The sequence below is a fragment of the Hypomesus nipponensis genome, chromosome 5 (genome assembly GCF_054491055.1).
Source record: "Hypomesus nipponensis isolate SF chromosome 5, ASM5449105v1, whole genome shotgun sequence".
Lineage (NCBI taxonomy): Eukaryota > Metazoa > Chordata > Actinopteri > Osmeriformes > Osmeridae > Hypomesus > Hypomesus nipponensis.
Genome location: NC_140365.1, coordinates 13,074,533 through 13,101,777, shown reverse-complemented (window position 1 = coordinate 13,101,777; position 27,245 = coordinate 13,074,533). Strand labels below are relative to the sequence as shown.

Below are 27,245 nucleotides of genomic sequence, written 5' to 3'. Positions count from 1 at the left end.
GAGAACACCATCCACTATTAAATGGCAGTATTTATTCGTTTTATCACTTAGTAACTACAAACTTACAGATTCCTTGGACACCACCATGCACGATCATCTACCGCACCACCTTCAGGAAATCGCAAATCCAGCTTTCTGCTAAAAACCTACGTCACTTCCTAACCTCCCCAGATCCACCTGGTAACATAATGATATTCCTTGATATGTAACGTGAGAGTGACGTGATTGTACCCTTTCCTGGATGTGTACCTGAAACTAATTCAAGGATGCTGTGGTAAAAATTAAGAAACATGTTTGTGTGTTTTTTTTCTAGGTTGTTTCGAATTAGGGGTATAACTTATTACTGTCATTACTGTTCCGGATATGCCAAATTTGAAATATTCATATAAGTGAATCCACAGTGATCGGATATTGTATAGGATCGTATGTAGCTGTTAGGGGCGGACCGTGAAGCCGCCCGGGGCGGCATTTTTTCATGTCATGTGTGGGGCACACGACCATCTAAAAAAAAGAAATCTCTGCGCGGTTTTCTCTTATCTATAATTTCACTTTGTGGAAAATTGGCATATTGGAGTCCCCTTCAGGCAGCTTCAAGCACCCCTGCTTGCTGAGACGGTGCCGTTCAGCAATTCCCTTCGTTTGCTCTGCCAGGTTAGCCTGACGTTGTCATACTCATAATTCTAGTCAAAATATGAGTCTGATAACTCTCCGTTGGGCTGTGACTATGGGGCATGTTTCAACCGAACTCGTGAAACAAATGCCTACTCGCTCAATTGGATAGACCTACAACCAATCAGAGAAACTTAATATGTTGTTTGTTGAAAACAAATTCAACCCAAGCGCTCTTTCGTGACGTTGTTGATTACGTTACTGTTGATCATCTGTCCACCATTGTATAAAGCCCGCCCTGGCAATTTCATTGGTCCCCCCAGCTCCTGGTTTTATATAGTTTGTCCCCAATACGAGCCCCTCCAGACCCAACTTCCTGACCAAATTTTATTGTGGGCGGGGCCAAGTTGGGCTGGCAGCCAGGCTACTGCCAGGTAGTGATGGGGGAAACAAAGCTTTCCGAAGCAACAAGCTACTTGACACAATTGTCTCTAAAAAGTATCGCTTTTTCGAAGCGTTCGATACATCTTCTCCAAAGGGACATCTGCTGGTCAGTTTATGGTATGGCGACTGTATCGAGCGAAGGAAGGAATCAAGTGACGTCAAGTCCTCGAGACGTCAGTCTCACAATCGTCATTGACAACTTGATAAATAAGGGTTGTGTGACAAATGTTTCGATTTGCACGTGTCAAAAATATGTTATCATATCTTGTTGTATTATAAACATTGTAACGTCTTTGCTACTTTAAGTTTATTTTTAGGTTCTTATAGCATTAATTACACAAATTGCCCAACTGAGTATGGCTTTGTGGTAAGAGCCCAGCCTCTCACTCAGACAAAGTTAGATCACGTCCGCTCACATCATGTGGGTAAGGCACATCCGTTTTAGTGACGCTCTTATCCAGAGCGACTTACAGTAAGTACAGGGACATTCCCCCCGACACTCCCTCACCGCTCAGCCATCTGACTCCCTTTTAGTTAGTTTAGCTAGATGGGGGAGCTGCTGACTAGCTTTCTGAATTAGCAGCTTTTAAAGTGAATACCTTGGTGTTGTTTCTGTTAACTGGAAAAGAAAACTTACTTTTGAACTCGCTTGAAGAAAACAACTATTTTGTATTAGCTATATCAAAAGCAAGTTTTCTTGCTGTACCAGTTAATAGAAACATCACCATGGTAATCACTTTAAAAGCTGCTACTTTAGCTAATTTAGAAAGCTAGTCAGCAGCTCCCCCATCTAGCTAACTTTGCAAGAGGGCGTTTTGTCTGAGAATGATGGTGTTTGGTTTGAGAGCGTTTTGTCTGAGAATGATGGCGTTTGGTTTGAGAGCGTTTTGTCTCAGAATGATGGCGTTTGGTTTGAGAGTGTTTTGTCTGAGAATGACAGAGGTTTTTCTGGGACTGAAGCCGTCTCGCCTGAGTCTGACGACATTTGGTCTGAGACTTGACGCCTTTTTGTTTGAGTCTGACAATTGAGTCTGAGATCTGAGGATGTCCTAAAATGAACATCGTAGTCCACATTGATATATTTTCCAACTTTTCTTTAGGCTATTTTAGCTTCCTTAATTTGCTTAGGCCTAATTAATTTTATCACAGTGATATATTTTCCACCTTTTCTTTAGACTACTTTATCTTCCTTAATTTGCTTACTTAATTTTATCAAATTACACTGGATCTTGATATCTATGAAATATGCAAATTTTTTCAAATTGTATGTGATTTTAATGTCTTTAATTATCCAATATTTATTATTCGAACATATTTTCAAATATCATATTTTTCTATAATATTAGAACATATTTTCAAATATTATACCTTTCTATATAATTGTGTCATTAAAAATCATCCCATGAGTTTTCCTTGTTTCTTGCCTCGCAAACCATTCAAATATCTTGTTGCGATCTAGTGACACTGCCTTTCAATTTGCTAGGTGGCGCTGTCAGGATCCTAGAACTGCGGTCCTGAAACTGCGGTCCTGAAACTGCGGCTCTCCGGGGCCTTCGGGGTCTCCGGCTCCGCAGGTTCATACTATTGAGTGGACATGCACCTTAACAGTAACAGCGCTGTTTCTTTCTTCCCCAGACCCGGCCGACAAAAGCGTGCTGGCCCCCCTCCCTCGTTAATACGAGGGGAGACCATAGACTTATATATTAGTAGACACAGCTACTTTTGTCTTCCAAGATGGCGTCCCCATTAATTTCTATGAAAAGTGCTCAGTGGCGCAATGAGGCAAGCGAGAGCGCGAATGGACCGTGCCATCTTTCCAGACCCACTCGTCCGGTCTTGCGCAGAAGCTTGTTCCTAGCTCCAAAACTTGTGCACGCTTGCAACTAGCTGTACACGTCATACTTTGCGACAACTAGTCGTGATCGTGTGAGCTGGAGCTAAGGCATTGCAGAAAACTGGCAGAATGTGGTACAAGTCCGATCAACTACTTTATAATGATGATGAGTGTTGCTTACAATTACTAGTTAACACTTATTGTTAATGCCATCGTTGGGTTGTTAACTGACAAAGGTATAACAATATTGTGGTTATCAGACATTATTTATTCATCTTCGTCTTTGCTCCAGAAAAACATGTCAACAATCTATAATGACACTGTAACATGCCAGGATATTATAATTGATTATATTTAGTTATAATTACGTTTGTCATGCCATGAGTATAATAACGTTCATTACAAAATGGTTAAATCTGCTTTAAATTAACAGAAATAAACTCAACCGTCATGTATGTGTGAAACCATTTAGAAAACTTGCTACAATAAAGGCAGGCAACTGTAGATTATAAAGCACTTTCTCCCTGTTCTCATTTAGCTCAGGTAAATCAGCGATTTGCTGATGTTCCCTTTTGTGCTTGTCCCCTGTTCATATCTGTGAGCATGTTTACAGGCAACTTTTCTTGACCTATGCAAATACATGGATGCTAGTTTACCCATTTTGGATTAGTTTCCAACTGCAAAAATCTGGAAAAATTGTTCTATTAAAAAACTCGTAGTATGAGCCAGGTTCGAGAATCGAACAATTTTTTGGGGGAGATAGTTTTAGATATGTTGACTGGAGTTAATAGAATAAAAACAACCGGACGAGTCGGGTAGCAAATCGGAAAAGCAATACCACCTACATCCACCGTTGCCTCAAGCTGAGGGGCGGGGGGCTGGGACAGACGAACCGCGGACCAGTGTTCCATCTTTTTGGTTTTGTTTTGCCGACTTGGTTTCCCTACTGTTTATTTGGCTATTGAACCCAGTCTGCCGTGTACTTTAAGTAGATTTTTGTTTCATTTGCATAAAAAAAACATTCCAGCTCCGCCCAAACAATTTCTTTGCCACAATACACAATGTAATGATATGACAAAATAATGCTCACCCAGCTTTGAAACAGTCTTCACATATTTTTGCTTTCACTGTTGAATGTCAAGCGATAGACCACTGTTGAATGTCAAGCGATAGGCTGAGTGTCAATAGTTGTGTGAGTGTACTCACACAACTATGACATTGATACCTAACTCTTAGTAATTCAAAGCAATTATGAAAAGACAGAATTGTTTATACAAATAATATCTTCAAATACAAGTAGTATAAAGTGTAATATGTAAAATGTAATTGGTAAGAAAATCTTAGAGGGGTTTGGAAGAGGAAGATAGGATGTTTGCATAAACCCTTTTTAAAGTTTTGTTCCTTTTTCCAATTGCAAAACTTAACTGAAATCATAAACCTGTCTTTTGCAAATGCCCCTCTGAAAACCCCACATGAGGAAGTTGTGGTTGCTTTGAGCAACAATGCCATTTGCCTTTTTCAATCTTTCAGCCCAGAATAACATTTATTAAGTCAGATTTTATTGTTGTTGAGACATTGAAACCTACAACTAAGAAATCAACAAGGAATAAATAAATGTTGTGTATGTATATATGTATAAAGACATAGTATGTGCTTTTTTGAAAAATTATAAAATGTACTTTAAAATAGAAATACATTGCCTTTAAAATACCATAATGTGTAGGATGACATGTATTTAAAATAAATATATTTGTACTACAATACACAATCTTAACCATTAGGACAAAAAATAATCCATGGTCCAATAAGTCCAACTTTTTCAGGAAATGATACTTGATGCTATTGAAGTACCTCCCCCAAGTAACTTACTGACTGCAAAGTCTACTAGAGCTATATAAAAGCCTCTTCTCTTTTCAAAAATTCAATTTAAGGACTTAATCTCAGACATGGAGTTGTACGTCAGGCATGTGGAGCTCCTGGGCTTTGAGAAACGATTCTATCCCAGCCAGCACTATGTAAGATTGGAACATTTTTATTACTTATTTGGTGTTCTTCTTACACAGCAAGACAATGATAATTTATTTTGAAAACATTCATTTCTGATTCAAAGGTTTACATGCTGTTGGTGAAATGGAGCGACCTCACAGAGAAACTTATTTATAGAAGATACCCTGAGATCCACACATTTCACGTTTGTTTTCTACAATCACTTCAAATTAGAAAAAAATAAGAATCTGTTTAGATCGTCCCATGAAGATTTAAATGTCACAATTGTGTGAAATAAAGATAATGGTTGTGTTTGTCTGAAGCCTGTTCAGGAGTACATTTTTTGTATGTGTGGGTTGCAGAAATCCCTGAAGGAGATGTTTCCCATTGAGTCGGGTGACATCGATAAGAAAGACAGGATCATCCCTGAACTGCCGGGTATGGGTTATCCTGCACCACTTGTATACAAGAGTATACTATATACCAACTCTGTACCATCTCAGAGTTGACTGAACAATGAAAATGTTTTGATATTTTTGTCCTTGATCTGCAACAAGGAAACACCTGTTGTTTCAAGCCAGATGGCTGAATGCACTTCTTGTTTCATGTTACTTGAAACTTAAACAGCATTAAACACCAGTTTAGTAAATTAGAAATGCTGACATAATTAGCAAAAATAAAAATAAGAAGAATAAAAATACATCAGCAGTGCTCTACATAGCACTGTCAGATTGCCCACCCAATAGTGGATTTTAATTTTTTTACTACTTTCACTGTTTTTGTCAAGTGAAAACAAGTGAACTTGGAAAATAACTTTCATTGTTCTGCACAAAATAGGTTTACCCAAAGCATTGTTGAAACATGGGGAAGTTGCTTAAAAACCTTAAACATTCTGTGCAACAGTGGACATTTTGCTTGTGTCTTAGCTACCACACATCTGTATTGCATGCATTCTTATAATTAGGCTGGGTGATTTCTGTACATAATACGTTTAGTTTGTAAACTATACAGTTAGGTTTCTACATAAATCTGCATGATATTAAAGATTCACCCAATGGGTTACTCTTGCTTTTGACCTTTTCCTTAGCGCCAAAATGGCTGGACAGCCAGAGGTCCACAGAGACCAGACAAAGCACTCTGGCAGAATACTGCCAGTCCCTGGTCAACTTGCCCCCCAAAATCTCCCGCTGCGAGCTGGTCCGCAGTTTCTTCACAGTCCGTCCAGAGGATGAGAACCCACCCGTTACACACCTGTCAGTTCAGTTTATGACTGTACCGCAATTACTCTTTTGACAGGGTCAAATCAATTGGAATGTATAACTAATCCACTCTGTTTACCTTGTAGAGTCAAAAGAAATGAAACCTTTGTGGCCTCAAAGGACAAGTCTACAGGCAACGCATCTGGTAAGATAAATTGTCTACACTTTTCATTTGCTTACGGATATATTCTAAACAATGTGTACTGTGTTTTTTGGTATTTTGCAGAAGTAACACTCTGTCACTGTACGTTTCCAAATATGTTATCATTTATTTTTCTTAATTTTTATGTAGAAATATCAGGCCCCATAATATTGGACACATACAGGGTTATTGCTGACTTCAACAAGACGTCCAAACATGAGATAAATCTGAAGTGTGGCGACATGGTGGAGATTGTGGAGAAGAGCCCCAATGGTAAGACACAAAGAACTGGGGCCCGTTCTCCGTACGTCGCTTATTACATCCGAGATCAAATGACACATCCAAGGTGACATCATCTTGCTAATCATGGTCTGGCTAATTCGGTTCTTCGAATGCCCATGTTGTTTATAATTAGTACATACCTGCAAACTTGTAACTTTTCGGTGAAAATAGCCGTTTTGAATGAAAAAAATGTCATCCACGTGAATCGTGTAGATCCGGAGAGTTTTTATTTGGGGGGGGATACAATTTCCCATAAACGGGAGTTTCAAAAACCTACTGCGGTCGTCTTAACAATAAAGCATCTTTGGTGATACATCAGGCGAGTCTTTTGGCCAATCACAATCAAGTGAACTGCAGCGTCTTCTTTGAAAAGGCTACAGTAGTCAGCTTGTTGACTAGTCAGCTTGTCAGCTAACGTAAGAACAGCAAAATGTGTTGCAGTAGCCTACCTACAATGTTGGAGAAAATGTATGTGTGTATAAAAATAAAAAAGTGTGTGTATAAAAGGTGTCACCTTTTTCAGCCTTTCAGAATTTGCAGGTATGTTAGTATAGCTGGACTGAGTTATGCGTTGGTCTAAAAGGTGGTATGTATCGATAGTAGAAATCTTGATCAGCAACGCTACTATTGGCTGCTCACATAAGTCTATGGCTGCTCACCGTGGCCAAAAGGAGCATCCCTTTTTTTCCGCAACAGAGCAAAAGCTTGCTCGAAGGTTATTCAGAATTTGAAGATTTTATCAGAACTCCAAGGAACACCTCAAAGTCTAACAAGGGCTGGCAAAAAGTAGCAGACCAAATTAAATGTAGAGTAGTGACCACGTTAGATGTTTTATCGCTTATTACAGTAAGCTAGGCCTATGTATTTTTTTTTTTTCATACTTTGTTTATCATCTTTAATGTCATATAATGTGGTTTCAACAAATGTATGATGTAAATGACACCCTTCAGCTCTCACTGGAGTGGTTCGCAACCGAATGTGAAGCGGCTGGGATGCAAATCAGCACCTCCAAATCTGAGGCCATGGTTGTCGACCGGAAAAGGGTGGAGTGCCATCTCCGGGTCGGGGAGGAGATCTTGACCAAAGCGGAGGAGTTCAAGTATCTCGGGGTCTTGTTCACAAGTGAGGGAAGAATGGAGCGTGAGATCGACAGGCGGATCGGTGCGGCGTCCGCAGTGATGCGGGCTCTGCATCGGTCCGTCGTGGTGAAGAAGGAGCTGAGTCGAAAGGCGAAGCTCTCTATTTACCAGTCAATCTACTTTCCTACCCTCACCTATGGTCACGAACTATGGGTAGTGAGATCGCGAATACAAGCGGCCGAAATGAGCTTTCTCCGCAGGGTGTCCGGGCTCTCCCTTAGAGATAGGCCGAGAAGCTCGGTCATCCGGGAGGGGCTCAGAGTAGAACCGCTGCTCCTCCGCGTCGAGAGGAGCCAGCTGAGGTGGCTCGGGCATCTGATCAGGATGCCTCCTGGACGCCTCCCTGGTGAGGTGTTCTGGGCACGTCCCACTGGGAAGAGGCCCCGGGGAAGACCCAGGACATGCTAGAGGGACTATGTCTCTCGGTTGGCCTGGGAACGCCTCGGGATCCCCCAGGAAGAGCTGGTGGAAGTGGCCGGGGAGAGGGAAGTCTGGGCCTTCCTGCTTAGGTTGCTCCCCCCACGACCCGACACCCGATGACACCCTCACAATAAAACGATAGGCTATCTCTCAAAAAGTATAGGCTACTAGCATATCGCGCTGTGCTTAAGGATCTAGTCTATCTATACGCAATGAACAATTAATTTGGTTTTATGTTAAATTCTGCTAATTATTCTTGCACCTTCCGCAACAGGTTTCTGTAGTTAAAACGGAGAAGACATGGCTGTGACCATAGATGTATATAAAGGCTAGATGTCTTACGGCGGAGTCTAGAACGTCCGCATATAGCGGCCATCTTGCTACAGTCAACTTGCTCACCCATATCATTGAGTTGGTGCTACATGTGCTTTTTAAATTACCATAACTTGCTCAATTTTCAACCGATTTTGAACGGTTAATATTTTTTATCAACGTCAGAGATGTAGTTATGTCACTGAATACTTATTAATATATATTTTTTTAATATAGAATAGAAGCATGCAGTGGCATAACTACATTTCTGACGTTAATAACAAACCAAACCATTTCAAAATCGGTTGAAAATTAAGTTTAAAAAAAAGTACATGTAGCACCAACACAATATTATGGGCTAGCAAGTTGACTGTAGCAAGTTGGCCGCCATGTACGGACGTTTGACTCCGTTGGTCGGTAACGCCGACGAGACGTCTAGCCTTTATTTATATCTATGGCTGTGACAGACTTCCTGTATCACCTGTGCTTATAAAGCCTCAATCTAATCGTGTTTACATAAAATAAACCTGCTCCCGAGCAGTTTTAAGCTTACGGACCCATTGCTATGACAAGTCCAGGATGAGCTTCAAAGAACCGAACAATCCAAGATAATGACAAATCGTCAACAATCAAATCCAACTAACTGAGTTAGCGACGTATGGAGAACGGGCCCCTGGTGTCAAGGTTGTTATGAAAGTATAAAGGGGTGCACCATAATATTATGCTCAGGTTTAAGAGAAAAAGGATTAAACTTTTGAGCAATGGTGTTGCTTCATATTTTGACCTTTTTCTCTTTGAGCACAGGTTGGTGGTTCTGTCAGTGTGAGTTCAAGCGGGGCTGGGTTCCTGCTACCTACCTGGAACCACTGGACACACCAGAGGAGTCTGAGGAGCAAGAGCCCAATTATGCTGGCAAGTCCCCACTGTTAATCCGAGAACTTTCACAGCCTCTGCAAAGCTATTGCTTCAGTTTCTTTTGAAATAATCTAATACTGGTTTTGAAAAAAAAAAAAAAAATTGTAAACATGAAAACAAATGTCATACAATTATTGCAATGTAATTTAGAAATCACAGCATTTTTTTATAGGTCTAACAATTTACCATTAAAACTACATCCCCATAGGAGAAATACACATCACTACAAAAGCCTACACGGCCGTGGAGGATGATGAGCTCACTTTAGAGGCAGGGGAGACTGTAGAGGTTATTCACAAGCTGCTAGATGGTTGGTGGGTGGTCAGGTATGAAAGCTGACAGTTTTTTCCAGGTTGAATTCACCCTCTTATTGCTGCTTTGGATTAAAGTATCTACTAAATGAATACATTCTTTTATCATAATTTAATTTTAGAGGTCTCTTGTCTTTGATTTAGTGATTTTATGTACTTTACTGTATAATTGAAGTACCAGTGATTCAACACTTCTAACAAAGTATTTGTTTAATGTCTTGGGCAGGAAGGAAGACGAGACAGGGCACTTTCCTTCCATGTTCCTCCACCCCACTGGAGAGAAGAGGGACGTCTCTGACCTGAACAAAACCCAGAGACAGACTCCTCCTCCTCGACGGTAAGTATATTAAACCACATTAAACCATCCAAAAAGTTATATTTTTAAATAGAATGAGCTATGTTGGTTTTGTACCCACCATAGTCAGACTATGTCTTCTCTGCTTCCAGGTCTTCCATTTACAACGCAAAGAGTATTCATGGCAAGAGTGCTAGGCGTATCAGTCAGGACACATACCGCAAAAACAGCAGACGCTTCCTCCAGCAGAGAGGAAGCCAACCCAGGAAGTCTCCCATGTCTTCCACTGGAGCCCCTCTGCAAGAAAAAAAGAATGAAGGTAGGGAGCAAGGGCCTTATTTTAATAACTGTATTTATACAGCAAGTGTTGTCCTTCTTGCAATCAGTGCTAAAAACACTACCGTAAGACTTCTGTAAGGTATTGAGATGTAAGATATGTTTAGGCCTTTGTTAATAAGATTGTATGTATGACCTTTTCTTTCATGCACCAAGCCTACAGCTACACTATCTCTAAAATCAAGAGTACAACTCTCCTAGATTTTACTCTTATGCACTGTGGTTAAGCTTACAATTTGGAATTGGAAAATCATGTAAAAGATCATAACCTTTCTCACCAGGGCCATTTTTCTTTTAATATATTTGCAAAATAAATCCTTCCTAATGCTAAGTTTGACATGTTCCAGACAACATCCCTAAGTCAGCAAACTCCAGCAATGTGGACATGGAGAAGAATACATCTCCCAGAGTTCCCCCTCGGCCCAGTCCTGAACTTATCATGGAGCGCTGTACTGAGAACACCCGCATGAAAGTCAGCGTTCGCAAGTCCAGCACAGAGTCAAAATGAACTGAGCTTAGCTGCACTGTATTTCATGTAGAATTAAGCGATCTTAATAAATGTAGAAAGAAAAATCATGTCCTTAGGCCATGCTTTTGTGGAAATGTATAGTGCGAATATTTTTTTAATTATTATTCCACTGTTGAAAGTGTATACATGTGTAATTTTACCCTTTACACTTTCTGAATGTGATCAATAATTTTGCGATATGACAAAGAATTTAATAGTTTCAACAATGATTATCTGCAAGTTACTTCTTGTAAAAGCCTAATATAAAAAATATTATTAAAAAATTTATAAATGTGGTAACCCCCATCTGTCAAGGAGGAATTAGCCTAAAACAATACAACAGACAACATAATAAATGAAATACATTAAAGTGGAAAGGCTCGCTCTGGACTTGGTGAATCTCCCTTAAGGTCACTTATAAAATCTCAATAAAGGGGGCATACCAATGTTCTTGCCATTTCCTTCTGTCTGTAATAACATACACTGTTGTATGTTGTAACACATTACATATATATAAATGCTTGATAAATGAAAACCTAAATTATATTTAAGGTCTCAAAACATATTCTGCACCAAGTAATTCACCACAGCTTTTCCTACTGTGCTATTCTTAAACTATCCTAATAAAAATTGTGAACATTATGAGCACTGCTTATTTTAATAAGCGAACAAACTACAATGCCTAAAGGCCGTGAACCATCAAAAAGAGAAGATTTAGTGGTGTAAAAAAAAGAAAGTTAAATGCTGTACTCAAACTAGACAAAACATTGTGTATGCAGACAAGAGCCCCCTACTGCACCCTTGGCAACACTGCAATCCAGTTACATCAGCTAGTGGCCTTCAAAAACATTTACTTAATCAAAGTACTTCATTTCAAATCTAGCCCATAAGATACCAAATGAGCACTACATTTTCATAATGTTAAATGCAATCAAAAACTGAATACTAATACTGAATTAAAATGGCATAATACAAGACCATTTAATGTTCTCTTTGCAAGTAGAAAAATAGATGCTTTCTGTATAAAGTGCTGGTTTTAACTTCAGGGCATCCAGTCATCACTTTCAGTGAGCCTTGCGGTTTGTTTGGTTTAAGTTCCCTTTCTGAGTTTAGCTGGAGACCATGCAGACAACAGGTGAGACTAGTGTGACATCTTTGACGTACCATGGTTTCATGTAAAAAAGCAAGTTGTAATCAGAACATGCAAAAGTCAGCAATCTGGTGTGTTTCTGGTGACCTTTACGAGTATGTTTTCTTTCATAAACTTTCAAGGTGCTTGATTCAGTGAGCCTTTTGTTGCAAATGGTATAAGCATACATTTACCCCTTGCCTCCGCAGCTCTGTGAGCCTGCTCAGGCTCACGGACTGCTATTCCTTACGGAGGAATCCTAATAAATATAGCTGCAAGCAGCAATGGCGGATTCCTCCAAACATTGCGAACCATTAAATAAATGTATATTCTTCACAAATTGTCATCCATTGAAAAATCCATTCTGCAGACTTTCCAATGAGATACCAAATCTGATCAAATCCAAATATAGCTGCAAACAGCAATGAGGTGGCCAAGCAGACAAATGATCCAGAAAACATTTTAGACATCCTCAGAAGAGAGTAACGAGTACACGCAGCAAGTTTGGTGTGAATCCATCAAAGATTTGCTGAAATACGACCCAACTTCCTGTTTGCTGGCTTAACGGCATTTCGGTTGCTTGTACTGGGCAAGCGGTTTCGAAATCAAAAAACCATGTGATAGCTTTTGTGCGGCTTGGTCTGAAGATAATATCGGCCAAATTTGGTGAAGATTGGACAACATGTGTAGGTGTACAGAAAAAACGTTTTTCAATGAATTCAAAATGGCGGCCGCATCAATTTGGCTATTATCACAAATGATTATGACTCACACACGGGATGTCCCAAGATATCATGAGACAAAGGAATCACTTAATAAAGTAAAAAAAAAAATACTTATTGGCCAAAACACATTTTTGCTTCCTGCGGCCATGCCCTGTGATCACATGACACCAAATTGTGTGGACATCCTCAGAAGAGGGTTCCGAGTCATCCTACCAAGTCTGGTGTTGACATCTCAAAGATTTGCCGAGATTTGATCCAATTTCCTGTTTGGTTGCTTTGTTGAGGATTTTGATTGGCTGTAGCGGACAAACGGTTTTGAAAATCAAATATCCTTTCATAATTTTAGTGAGGGTTGCTCTGATGATGATGTGTGCCAATTCTGGGGAAGACTAAAGGTACTAAAACGAACAATAATAATAGGTTTCTATAGGTTTCTAATAGGTTTCTATCTAATAGGAATCCTAATAATAAAACTAACAATAACAATAGTTTTCCTCCTTAGGGAGGAATCCTAATAATAGTAAGAAAAGGTAGAAACACTTAAGTGGCTTCGCGGCTTGGCCACCAATAATAGTAAGAAAAGGTAGAAACACTTAAGTGGCTTCGCGGCTTGGCCACCATTAATATTAGTAAAGAAAAGGTAGAAACACTTAAGTGGCTTCGCGGCTTGGCCACCAATAATATTAGTAAAGAAAAGGTAGAAACACTTAAGTTACTCTGACATGCACGCATCCTGCTCCCACCCTTGGGAGTTAGTAGCTCCATAGTTTCTACTGAGAACAGCTGGAAACACTCAGCATCCATAGCAACCCCTGCTCCCTCGTCTCTTCCAAACTAAGCTATCAGCAATGTTCCACAAACCAAGATACGCACACACAGAAGAGATCCTCTGTATCAAACAGCCTAGCCTCACACTCTCGGCCCCCCTCCAGCCTTACAAGGCAGACATAATGTCTGTAGTTACCAGGCATGAAAACGGGTCAGGGGTGAAAAAGGTGAGAAGGATATTACCCCTCTAATGGTGTCCGGGTGCATGCTCCCCCATAAGAAAATTTTAAATATTCCATATTTTAAAGCATCAATCTGATGCATTTTGAGATACTTTTTTGCCAACCTGGGGAGAGCTGGAGAAAAGCCATGAGTCAAAAATGATTATGGCCTCCATACTAAGTATTATGCAAGCCATTAGATGCCAGCCTGTCACTGGGTCTAACATTTACAGTATATGAGGCACAATGTGGTAAGGGCACCACAAATGGCTTGATGCATAACCCCCACAAGAGATGGTGGACATGCTGCAACTTAACTTGTCTACTCTTCCATCATGATTGACAGCCAATACAAGTACCAACGTACTTTGAAGTCAAAATGCGTATCCGCTACACAAATTGCGTACAGGTTGGCAGGTCTTCTTATTGATAGAACGGCAGGGACAGACTAGGAGTAAAAATAGGCCTTGGGCTTTGATCCAGACCGGCCCACCAGAACCGGTCCCATATACGCCACCACAGCGAGCGCCCTGCTAATGCGTGCAAATACTGTGCCTGATGTGATGCTAGTTAGGGACTTCCATGGTTAATGCAAGCACATAGCGTGCAAGCGAATTTTCTGGGCTGATTTGAGCGAAAAATCGTTTTTGGAGCTTGAAACAAACAAACAGCCATTTTTCCAATTTGTAAAACATCTAGTGAAGGTAATTACGTTTACGTTTCTTTCCATCTTTATATTGTCTCAAATTAGCTTTCCATCTGTTGGTGTCACTGTTGTGTGTAGGCGGCACATACGTTCATTTGGAATTTTCCACCGAAATGTAGCTAGCTGGCTAACGTTGCGTTCTCTCCTGCTGTGTTCAATGACTCAATTCATCAAGCTGTAGCTAACGTTAGCTAAATCTATGTCAACAGAGCTCCTGGGTAACTTAACTTAGATATACCAGAAAATATCAAAATGATTGAAACCATCATTCACAGAGGCCAGGTGCTTTCAGCCTCTGATGGTGATTTGCAATGGTGATGCAAGGCCCTTCGCATTAATATTTCCATGCACTCGCGCTCCCTTCTGACACGCGCACCTGTTCGCAGTTCACTGAATATGAATACCCCCCCCCCCCCCCCCACAAAACAATTTCTCTTTGAAACCAAAACAGGTCACCTGTTTTGGTTTCAAAACGGCCGAAAGGTGAGGGATTTTCATGTCTGAGTTACATTCCTTCCCGCTCAAACAGGCCTTTTCCTAACTTTAAAGGTTAAAGGTGACTCCATCTATCCTTAATACACTGCCACACAATAATCAGCCCGCCACGACCCTCTGGGGGTTAATAACCTCCAAACCACCTCAGGGAATGATTATTGGCATCGAACACACCATCAAAACCATTAACATTGAATGTTAAGCCAATATAATGAGTATAGAAAATAATATATGGAATAGGATATATAGAAATAGCACTGAGATATAGCCAGCACAAGACACTGAATATAATGTGCCATGATTTTAACAAAAATATGCTAGTGTGTGAACAACCCTAACTAATGTAACCAAAATATGTGTGGTGTACAGAACATCATTATTTTAACATGATGCTCAGGTGATAACTAAAAAAACCTTGTAAGGGATATGTAGTTTTAAGGGGAGTAAAGCAAAAACATTTGGCAAAATAAACGTTTGAATGTAATACAAACAGATGTTTTTTTCGTATGTTACTCAACAGAACCCAACGTGAAAGAGTTAATGAGTAGGGCACTTCAATAACGGTAATCATGCACACAATGAATACAGATTGATAACAACCTTCAGTTCTTTATGAACTGTACATATTTCATTCAGGATTTCTGGACTAAAATCCCAATGGCTCCAACACCATCTCTTTTGGGTAAAACCGTGAAATCCTGTCTCAGATCGAGAAGGGCAAATCAAATGTAGAAAACAGGAGAAAAAATTGAAGATCCCCAGAGAGGGATCCCCTCCTCCAGAGACGGTTGGTGAGAGAGGAGCAGAACACAGGCTAAACATAGTCATACAGTGTCAATGGGTTTTGAAAAACACCAAAATCCATTGTTGAACTTTATAGATGAAGGACAGGACCGGGAGACTCGCTGTTGGCCGTCATGGAGACTGGTTTCCGGTTGACGACCAGGTCCAGCGTTGGCATACCGACGACCAGGCAGGTGCTGACAGCTCAAACTCCCCACACCATAAGGGATGTGTGTGGGGGGGGGACAGAGAAGGGAGAGCAGCACAGGGACAGTTGCAGTCATAATAGAATGAGATCCCCAACACTCAAGTGTGAACTAGTGCAGCAATTTAACAGAGCAAAAAGGGGTATTTGATGCAGCCCCACACACCAAGACAGCGACAGTCTCCCTCGGTTGGAACATGAAATCTGTTCCAGGGGAAAGAACTCTAAAATAAGTTATACTTATATGAATAAGGATGAAAATCAACCAGTCTCCTGTTGTCTCCAACTAGTAACAGAAACTATAACAGTAACAATATACAGCAACGGAACTATAACAGTAACAATATACAGTAACAGGTTTACTTTATTTGTAACATCTAGATGTTAGTTAGTTGTTAGTTTGATTCCCGGTTGTAAAAAATGACTGTGTCCTTGGGCAAGGCACTTCACCCTACTTGCCTCGTACTTTACTGTATGTCGCTCTGGATAAGAGCGTCTGCTAAATGTAATGTAACATCTAGATTTTTTAATTACAATTTTAAAAATATAGCTGCAAGCAGCGATGCGGGTTCCTCCTCAAAATAGCAAAATATTATACAAAATTACATTCTAGAAGGTCAAGAGTTGGACAACAAGAGAGCAAAACTACTTCATGTTGGGCCAACTACAATAGGCTGAATGGGGATTTGAACTCATGAGCATAAGGTAGCCTCTCTACCCTCTCTGCTACACACCAACTGTTGAGAATGTAAGAGTAAAAAGTGTTAGCTTTGGGACAAAGGTTAAGAAGCGGTTGACATTTCAAAGTGGAACTGCATAAAATTGCACATTGTATTTCATAATGATGTCATCCTGTTTAACTAAACGGATATTCAAATTTAAGACAGGCTAAAAGACTGCGGCTGGATTCAAACATACAACCTTGTACTTTGCAGGTCACTGTCCCTGTTCATTGAGTTATTCTCAGTGTTGAATATTGTCATGTTCAGTTACAGTATAAAAAAGTAAGCTGTTTCTTCTGTGGTAAGAGTTGTTACATTTCAGCCAAAGTTTAAACTACTCAAATTCAATCATCTTTTGACATACCAAGGTGAAATTGTTGATTGTATTTCAGAGTGATGTCATCTTGAACCCAATAAGGTTTGAAAACCATCAGTCAAAATGATATTTGATTTATTGACACAAATATATTGAGGCAATGGGTACATTTACATAAATACACACATTTCAGACATTTTGTGTTACATTTCTCATTCCATTTCACCCTATATAAAAATACACCTGCCCGCACACTATCCCAATACATGCCGTTTACCTCCCTCCCAGCGCAAGTCACGCCAAAGCAGAAATGCTGTAGCGGAAGCATGAAATTTAGATGACGATCAAAAAATGCTTCCCACAGTCAAAACACATTGCACGCAACACTGTTTCCAGAATTTCTCAAAGATGGCTCGAGGACCGTTTTCCAGAACCACAGTCAACTTACATAAAGAATAGCCTCATTGGCAAACGGTTTATGGCACAACTCCTTGAAGATATTGATGTAGTATAGCCGAGTCTCACTTCCTACTAAACCACACAATATGCACTCTCAGGGTGATCAACAAGATTATTTTAACTACCAAATAACAATATTACGAGCATCTAACTGAACGAACGCAACAACTGAAATCCCTTGCATAGCTGTTGTAACCAAATTATTTTCCTAAGTCTTAAGTCTTGGTGTTTTATGACATGCTGCACTGCATACTGGGTACCCAAGAGCGCTAACGCTGATGATCTAGCTGTGCTCCGACTGCGTGATATGACGAGATGCTAGTGACGCGCTAAGGTCTCGGAGTCTCCTGAAATGGAACGCGTCTTTCTGCCTTGAAGCTGCGTGCGCGTCATCCTCAAGGCCCCATGTAAATGTCAAGATAACATCCAAGCTAACTATTTTGCCAAATCTGACTGCAGCTTTGTATGCCAAATGTACTGTGTTATGGTTGTTTGAGTTTAACAACTTGCTTAATGAATTAAATGACTGTTAAATGTAAAATCCAACTATAAATGTATAAAAGAGAGAGTTCCAATCAAATCTGAATTATTTTTGAAACCTAGAGGTTTAAAAGACAACCTTTGCCTATACTGACATGCACCAACTCAGAGAACTAAGTTTCAACATCCATTTACATCCACATTTAGTCTTTATTTTTTACTCTACTCTTAAGGCATAACTATGTTTAACTTAATGTCTGCACCTCTCTGTCACCAACTGTCTCTGGAGTGGGGGGTGGGGGCTTCACAGGGTGTCTACAGGTGTAAACAAGTTCGTTTTAAGACATTTTAAGACCTTAATACCACTTCCAATTGAAATTAAAGACAACATTTACGATGGAAAAACAAATCAAAAGAAATATATATTTAAAAAATGTTATTACATAATGATGGAGCAGAAACTAGCAATTCCATGAACCCCATGGAAACAAAGGCAGATGTGTGAGATGAACTGATGTGGAGCACAAATCATCCAAGAAGCAGTACTTCTCTTGAGTGGTTTTTATTCAGATGACTAATTATTGGATTCAGGTCAAAAGTCTATCACTTGAAATGGTTTCATTACTTAAGACACTAAAAGTCAGCAGCTTGGCATGCTGGGACACGGAACGGATTAAACATTTAGACTTTAATCAAAGTAAAAAATGCTGGTTTGTCCTTTTTCATCAATTTCCCTTAAATGTCCCTGTCTGTCTCTGGAAGGCTGGCAGACAGGGGCAAGCAGGGCCTGCAGGCAGGCAGTCAGGGCAGGCCAGCTGGATGAAGCTGTCCTGGGGTCAGGGCTGAAGAGAAGCTGTCCAGCTAGAGGGGGGTAGTCCAGCAAGGGATCTGTTTTTCTCTCAGCATCCTCTTTTGAACTCTGTTGAACAGGCCTCTGCATGACCCTCCAGACCTGTAAAAGTGAAGAAAGAATCCGTGTCAGGTGTGAAAAATGAAGCTTTTTACATCTACACTTGACATAAATCACAGTTTTGACTGTGAAATGCAGTGGCATTACTTGAACTTGAATCCAAATGTGTTGACCTGATGGAGACCCGGCCATGCAAAGTCACTCAAAACATTTGGCTCGATTCCAGGCTCTGGCAAGAGTATTTAGCTCTAAACTGGTCAATATATACACATCTGAACAAAGACTAGCTCGACCTTTGCCTGTAAACAGTGATTCTGACTGTCAGAGACCTTTAAATAGGCTGACCGAGTGAAACTAGCCTGGCTAACGTAGGTCGCTTTGTCAGGAAAATTACAAATGAAATAGGCTTGTTTTGAAAGATCCTATATACTGGCTATCTTCAGCAGACTCTTGTCTACAAAAAGCAGCCCTCCCTGACGTTTTAGGACTAAAATTTAGTGAATTAAGATATCGTTTACACACTGCCAGTGAGTGAGCGAGCCAAGTCTGTCTCTGAGGCTAAGTCAAAACAATGTACCCTCGGGACGCAGTCTCACTCTGCTTGCAAATTTCCACAAATCACAAAAATAATCAGAGCATCTGGCTAAAAGCACAATTCCAACATCTCCTAAAGGCTGCCCTCCTCAAAATTTTTGGTGTCGACCAAACTGTGAAATGGTGAACTTATGAAAATGTTGCAACCAAAACATGGCTGCCGCCTAAGCCTATGCAGTCTCCCTGGCGCATAGGCTTATTACAAAGACTTTCACGAGCCAAATCAAAATTCTGAGCCGAGTTGCTTGTTCTCCTAAAAGCTGCCCTCTTCTACTTTTTTGATGAATTCGCAGAGATGCTACATGATTCACTAATTACACAAAGGGAAAAAGCTAACTACTTTTCGAGCTTGGTTTTCTGTCACTTCAAACTCACAATCTCAAAGTGCTCAAACCTTCACCATAATTCAAGAGTAGTGTACTTTCACGAACCCAATCATTGATTCTAGCTTAAAATGTGTAAAAATAGGACTTACCAAACGTGGCTGCCTCCAACACGGCTATCAGGCGATTCCAGTTGAAAACAACAATGGCCGCCGAAAGATTATATATATTCGTAACGGCAAGCTGCGATTGGAAGCGAAAGAAACTGGACCTAAAGTCAAAGGGTGGGGGCTTGGTCAGCACACCATTTCCAGAAATGATGTGTGTGCTTCTCGCCAAGCTCGCGCGTGTGTCAAGTAAGTTGACCACTTCTCCCTATTTGCGCTGTATCGCACAGCCTATTCAATATGCGACGTGCGGGACAAGGGGTGAAAATGCTGTGCGACACAATGCAAAGCGAGACAGGTGGTCACCCTAGTGTCAAGGAGCAGGATGAGCCTGGGAGAATTTTGAGCGCGTGCTGTGGAGCAATTCAATTGAATTCAATCATATATAGACATACCAAGGTGCAATTGTTTATGGTATTTCAGAGTGATGTCGTCTTGAACCCTATTAGGTTTGAAAAACCGTAAGTCAAAATTATATTAGATTTATTGACACAAAGATATTAAGTGTTGGGGAGAGCTAAGGGGACTGTAAACCTTAGGGGTATTGTCGGAGTGAGTTCGCCTTTGGGTGTCGGTTTGAACACAAATGGATCCAGAAACGATCAGACTTATGGAGTTTCAATGATTAGTGAAAGTAAGGTGTGGTCTACAAGAAATAAGAGAATACAATTACTAATGCATATCATACACAAAGGAATAATACACAAATCATCTTGTTAAAGAGACCAATTAAACATCAAAGCCTACTGCATTCATAGCTCCGAAACTGTCTCCGAAACTGTCGACTCGCGTACCTCAGTAAACAACGTAGCATCAATAGCTTCTGAACCAGCGCGTCCGTTATAACATTTAACACTGCCGCTCTTCACGATTTATAACGAAACTCGGTAATAACAATCCTACTAACAAAAAGCAGCATACATCTATGAACACACATACAGATACTTACAATTCGTTCATCGACGCACACCGCTTGGCTCATGCACAACATAAAACTCTAACCAGCAACGTAACTCTCCTCTCGATGCTAGTCATGCTACTAAAGAGTCGCACTGCACTTGCGTCACTAACGGGCGGAGCTACTGTTTAACAGGTAACCTACAACACACAAATACAGTAGCTCTATAGCCTTTTGTACATTAAGGCAATGTGGACATTTACATAAATACACCCCTTTCAGCCATTTTGTATTGCATTTCTTATTCAATTTCACCCTTCATAAAAACATATATTCTACGTATCTGTAACAAATTTCAAGTCGATTGGATCTATGGTTCATGAGGAGAAGGGTTTTGAAGGTTGTACCAAATTTGGACAGTACAGCAAAATCAATCATGGCGGACCTTATGGGATTTTGAGGCTTTTTTGTTCCCCATGAGGAATAAGGCATGTATACCAATTTTCAGGCATTTTGGAATAATGGGGCGCTGGGAAAATCACGCAGACTTTGGGCATGTTTTATAGTGCCACCTATGGGCGTACATGGGCCACTAGCCATCTGGGAGTAATGAGTGACCTGTTGAATCATTGGGCCAAATTGTATAAAATTGGGTCCAGGACTTTTTGAGCTATTGAGCCATTTAACGGAGAAGAAAAATAATAAGAAGAATACTATCAAAAACAATAGGTTCCCTCCTACCGGAGGAACCCTAATTACATGTGATACACACATAGGCAAACACGCACCCAAGGTTTATAAATAAAGTACATACACACATAATTGTGGTGTGGCAAGCACAAACCATTGTTATCTCACATATATATTATTATTGAGGTGTGGTTGCCTTCGGCGAGCACAAACCATTGTTATCTCACATATATATTATTATTATTCTTTTCCCACCTCTAAAACTCAGTCAATATTTGGACCACATAGACAACCTAGGTGTCAAAAGTTTCGTCTTGGTCCCAATTGAGTTGCATGTATTGGGATTTACGTTCCGTTGCACAGTTTAGGAGGTTACAACGTTTTTATGGCGACAAAGTGCCTTTTGGCAACGAAGGGTAATCCGTGCTAGCTACGTCACCACGTCAACACACGTTAGCAACGACGTTAGTTACAACGTGATGGAGACTTTTCTAGCTCGCAAATTGGAGCTTGGATTACGAGTGAAAAATACCACCCCAAAAAAATCACAACCATTTGGCTTTGTAGAGAAAGCGATTTTGAGTGGAACTGCAATCTCGCATTTTTGATTTAGGTCGTAACAGTCTTTGAAATTTGAGCGGAAATGTTATGACGATATGACTATTGTGAAAACAGCCAGGTGGTGAGATTTTAATATAGATTGCTGTAAAAACGTTGATTTGTTTGCTACGTGAGAGCCTGTCAGTCTCCACTGACGATTGCGGTAGCAACAAGTCAACAGTGTTGATACTCAGTCAACTAGCTGTCGATCTGCGTCTGGTGAGTATTTTCTTAATTTCGTACCAGGGTCAATTCTAATGGACAGCAGTGTTTTAAAGATATGGCAATTGCAAAGACAGCCAGCGGTCCGCATAGTTTGTTATTTGTGTAAAACTTGGAATTTGAGTGAGACTGCGTCCTGTTTTGACGTTAGCCTGCTCGCCCACTGCAGTGTAGTAGGCTACATAATGTCTTCAATGCCACAGCTATGGCTAAACTTTATTGTGTCTTATTACACGGCTGTTCTTAATGCTGTAGAATGCTCCATTCACTTGAATGAGGCTTCCCAACGTTCTGCGGTGAAAATTGTTCTAATTTTTGACCGTTACTATGCATATTTGACCGCTGTCAAGGGAAGCGAACTATTTCTCTGCTGATCAGCAATACGAATGGTAACAAATACATTGTAAAAAGACACACTGTAAGTTATTTGTTGGCAAGTAGCCGTGTAATAAGAGGGATAACGTATAGAATGCCGGTCAACTCCCATTACCTGTTCTAAAATCAGCGCAAACCACGGCCTCTTGGGGCTTATTGCTTAATTATCCCTTACAAAAGAAACTGCTTTCAAACAATCAGTGGAGTGTGGATAGCAACGGCAGCTAGCTTGCCTCTAGCAAACTGCTTTTGAATTAGCCATGTCCCCCTAAATTAATATTGAACTTATTTACGTTTTGGGGGACTTTTTTTTCTCAGTTAGCAGACGGTACTATTTGAATCACAATTCCATCTGAAATACTGCCAGTGACGCGTGTCCACTACAGCGTTTTTAACACTCTGCACCGCTTGCCTTCCCACAGTGCTCCACGCTCGGGGGCGTGTTAGATACAGAAAAGTTAAAGGGGCAATTGACTGTTTTTTGGGGGTATTTCACACTGTTCCTTAAGGTCTCCGAATAGGGTATGTAACATTGGTTGGGTTGAAAATGGCTCAGGTGCTGTTCTATGCCCCCTGATAGATCCTCTGAAATGTTCCCGGGAAAAAACACTAGCTTTTCTCTTTTTATGGTATGCTCATTAATATTTAGATAAGCTGCGCGCTGATTGGTTGGTTTTCCACGAGTGAAGCTGGGGAGCAAAAACGCAACACGGCCAGCAACAGCAGCACTCGCTGAAACACCGAAGGTGGAGACTTGAAATAAAAACGCGCAAATAAATGTATTGTGTCTACACAACACTGTTTTCAACAGATTGACTACATATCATTTGAAATGATAACATTACTTGTTTCCACTTCTGTTGTTGAAGCAAACTGGATTGACTTAGGTGGGTAGAACGGTAGGCTGCAGCTTAGCAACCAAACCTAACCGAAACATATCGTGATTCTACTCGGCTTCAGTTAGCTAGCTCTAGATATCTTGCTGAAAAATAACATGACAAAGATCTGGACAAACATGCATCGTGAATTGTAGATTTACAAAACACAGGTTATTTATTTGAATGAAACAGTCAGGAACATGAAACAACGTTAGCCCTATTGCCAATAAACTAAGCGAAATTATCACACATTCTACCTATGCTCTTGCGTTAGCAAGCTAAACTAGTTTACATGCCTACAGACAGTCTGGGTGTTACTAGTAACAGTTACTAGCAATGCTAACTTATCCTGTATCTAGCACCTGCTTTTCTCCAGTTCTTTCAAATAGATCATCTAGACAGGCGTTAGCAATAAGCCAGACTGCTGTTCGTTTTCTGGCAATTTTTTCGGAAGCTTCCCTTCTAATGCCGACTACAGGTAGTCTAGCTCGAGTCATTTGATGTGTGTAGAAACGTATTTAGCATTCTACCTGGTATTCTAACGCTATATTACAGGACACGTTAGCATTGCTAATAACTGTTAGCACAACATCATACAGTCCTTATAGCTTGCGGTTGCAATGAGCATACGGTCGGAACAGCACCTCTTTCCAGGTTCAGCTTCCTAGCAAATCCTGCTTGAAATTGTCCGAGGTTGTCAAAACTGTCTTGGGTTAAATGTTCAGAGCAAATGAATGATTGAGTGTCGAACTTCGCCGGGATCTTCTCATAGACAACAGCAGCCATGCCTGTCGAATGTTTGGCTCCTTGGGAAGACTGTGAGTGTTAGCCTTCCCTGTACAGCCTGGAACACAGCATTTATGATGGTGGTCCATTTTCAATATCCTAGTTATAATTCAAAACGTTCTTATTTGTAATTCCTTATAAGTAGCCTACACAGAGCAGCGCGCAGCTAAACTAGTATCGGAGAGAGACGCTACCTCGGGCTGGTCTGGATGTAAATATTGGGGCGTGACAAAGATACAGACCAGAGCCAAAAAGGGCGGTCCCCAGTCCTACGTCACACCAGTGGCTTTGTTGAAAAGCTAGCGTTTTACAGCCAAATTTTTTCTTTTTGAGATTTGAATAGGAAAGAGGTGTCAATGGACTTTGATATTCACTGTATGTTCATTTTACCCACTGAACTGTCGTTATTCAACTATGACAAGGTAAAATCGGTTTTGCAGTCAATTGCCCCTTTAATACAGAGTTGTAGTTCTCTAAGGTCACTGTTGTAGTTTGTGTAAAACGGTGTCATGGACAAATGTGCAGACTTGGGTTCATGTACTTACAATATCGATCATTATTGATATAAATATAGGTGCTCCTGTCTCGATCAAAATACAGCTTTAACACTGCATTATGCAAGGAATCAGATACGCTGACTAGATGTTGCATGATCTTGTCAACTAGGCTATGGCTACAGTACTGTACAGCCCTTCAGTAACATTCGCTCGGTTATGGCCACTACACATTTACTGTATTGCTAGCGAGTGACTGCCAAGCAGTATTTCAACATTGAATGTCAATCGTGTGCCGGGTAAACTAGACTACTGTAGCTGGACTAGTACAGTATGCAGCTAGCGCAGAAGAAAGTTAGAGCTAGGTTGCGTACTGTAGCTAGCTAAAGTGACAAGACTGAATTTAACACACCAGGGACACCGACAACCTCGGCAACCTGAGCCAGGTATACATTTTTTGTTAACGTCTCTTTAATCGTACAGAGGAGTATAAAACAAGACTGAGTGTGTAGACACACATACGATGAGTTGCTCTCTTCCATCTTCAAATTGTCAAACCTAGAAATGTTTACCATGACAAATAGTTGCTACGTTACAAGAATCAAGAAACCAACCCAATTGCCCAATGCTAGTGTTTTCACGCTCCTCATTTACATATAGTTGAGAAAATCCAACTTTCGACACCCTGCTCGCCTTCCCACAATACCCTACGCGAGCGTCGACGCCCCGCTCGCCTTCCCACAATGCCCTACACCAGCGTCAACGCCCGGTTTCATTGAAAATGGATTGGAAGCCGCCGCTCCGCTGTAGTGGACACGCACCGTAACAGTAGCTTGTTTCAAACGGGGTTCCTTGTATCAAAGGATGTTCTTAGTGAATTATGCAATATGAGTAGGCTAAATGCTTGAAATATCACTAGAATACCTGCAACTGAAGCAAGCAAGCACACCCTACAATTTCCCCTGAAATTGTACCCTCTCTAGTTAATTATTTTTGCCCCCCTAAAACTGCGTCAATATTTGGACTACATACACAATGCCTGTGTCAAAATGTTTGTCTTGGTCTCCATTGAGTTGCTTGTATTTGGATTTACGTTCCGTTGCACAGTTTAGGAGGTTACAACGTTTTTCTGGGGACAAAGTGCCTTTAGTCGACGAAGGGTAATCTGTGCTAGCTACGTCACCACGTCAACACACGTTAGCAACGACGCATGGATACAACGTGATAGAGACTTTCTAGCTCGCAAATTGGAGCTTGGATTGCGAGTGGAAAATACCACCCACAAAAAATCACAACTATTTGGCTTTGTAGAGAAAGCGATTTCGAGTGGAACTGCAATCTCGCATTTTTGATTTAGGTTGTGACAATCTTTGAAATTTGAGCGAGTGCAGGTCGCCCGTGAGACCGCCTCGTCTTTTAGGCGGCAGCCATGCTTGAAAGTGTCATAGTAGTATTTTTTGTAGCTAGCTAATTTTATAGTTCAATTTAACACGAAAAAACTGAAAGAGGGAAATGTTATGACGATATGACTATTGTGAAAACAGCCAGGTGGTGAGATTTTAGTTTTGTATTTTGTATTCACAAATACACATTGTTAATTGATTGGTGAATGTTTGATTTTATTTTTGTATATGCTAGCTTGACGTTTAGCCTATCTAGCTTTAGCTATTTTCCAACAACATCCTGCACATTGTTTTCAATATCTAACCTGGCTGCTGCCTTATGCCTATATGTGCATTTAATTATGTTTAATAGCCATGACTAAATGCTTTCAATAGGCTATACCAGGCAGTAAACATTAGCCTACCCTGGTGGCTGAGTTTCTCTCATTACTGTTGGGCTGGGGGTCAGACGTAGCGTCCTCTTGAACACCTCGCCACAAATCCAAATGAAGATAATTTTGCCAGCTTTGCCACCCTTTAATCCTGCTCTTTGTGTTTGTGCCGCTTCCTGCAGCCACTTTTGTGTTTTTGAAAGAAGGGCATGATGGGAGAGCCTACTTACCGCAATTAATCAACACGCAATGCAACACAACAAGATGGCGAACGATCACAACGTGTGGGTGGGCAACAGAATCCTTGAGAACATATTACCCAATGACAACGAGATTTGTTTCATTCAGAAAAAGGCAAATGAGGCCAAATGAATTATTTGCTGTTGTTAAGACTGACTATTGTTAAAATGTTTATTGGGCAGATGAGAATAACCATAATTGAGAAATGTTTGCAAATTGATCGGACTGGATCATATGTTAACCTTTCTGTGATTTACACGGAGCGAGGGGCCCGGTCAGTTCTTCAGGTAGAGTTCTCACTTGAGATCGAGGATGGGCCCCCTTTCGCCACGGGCCCTAGTGCAGCTGCACTCCCTGCACTCCCTATAGTTACGCCACTGGCCGTGTAATAAGCGGGATAATGTATAGAACGCCGGTCATTATCGGGGAAATAAGCCCCTTCATGGCGAAACAAAACTGGAGAAAACTCTGCTTCGCGTTGTGCCTAACAACT

At 40.7% G+C, this 27,245-nt stretch overlaps 2 protein-coding genes across 3 annotated transcripts in view; both read left to right on the top strand.

The window, feature by feature from the left end:
* The window catches only part of ncf1 (neutrophil cytosolic factor 1), a 33,633-nt gene extending 22,391 nt beyond the window's left edge, over positions 1-11,242 (top strand). Inside the window, exons 1-12 of one of the 2 annotated variants that reach the window (XM_084698628.1) lie at positions 2,580-2,627; positions 4,819-4,902; positions 4,998-5,078; positions 5,236-5,311; positions 5,961-6,126; positions 6,219-6,277; positions 6,425-6,547; positions 9,232-9,339; positions 9,551-9,668; positions 9,880-9,990; positions 10,101-10,267; positions 10,632-11,242. In XM_084698628.1, coding sequence (XP_084554754.1) covers positions 4,834-4,902; positions 4,998-5,078; positions 5,236-5,311; positions 5,961-6,126; positions 6,219-6,277; positions 6,425-6,547; positions 9,232-9,339; positions 9,551-9,668; positions 9,880-9,990; positions 10,101-10,267; positions 10,632-10,792 — 1,239 coding nt within the window. In that variant the 5' untranslated portion in view covers positions 2,580-2,627; positions 4,819-4,833 and the 3' untranslated portion in view covers positions 10,793-11,242. Of the gene's footprint in view, positions 1-2,579; positions 2,628-4,818; positions 4,903-4,997; positions 5,079-5,235; positions 5,312-5,960; positions 6,127-6,218; positions 6,278-6,424; positions 6,548-9,231; positions 9,340-9,550; positions 9,669-9,879; positions 9,991-10,100; positions 10,268-10,631 lie in introns of those variants that run through there. The other variant, XM_084698627.1, reaches the window with a different exon arrangement.
* Positions 11,243-17,070: 5,828 nt separating this feature from the next.
* tmem248 (transmembrane protein 248) overlaps positions 17,071-27,245 on the top strand; it is a 130,744-nt gene continuing 120,569 nt past the window's right edge. The window contains exon 1 of the mRNA XM_084698144.1: positions 17,071-22,202. The gene's annotated coding sequence lies outside the window, so the exon portion shown is untranslated. The remainder of the gene's footprint in view (positions 22,203-27,245) is intronic.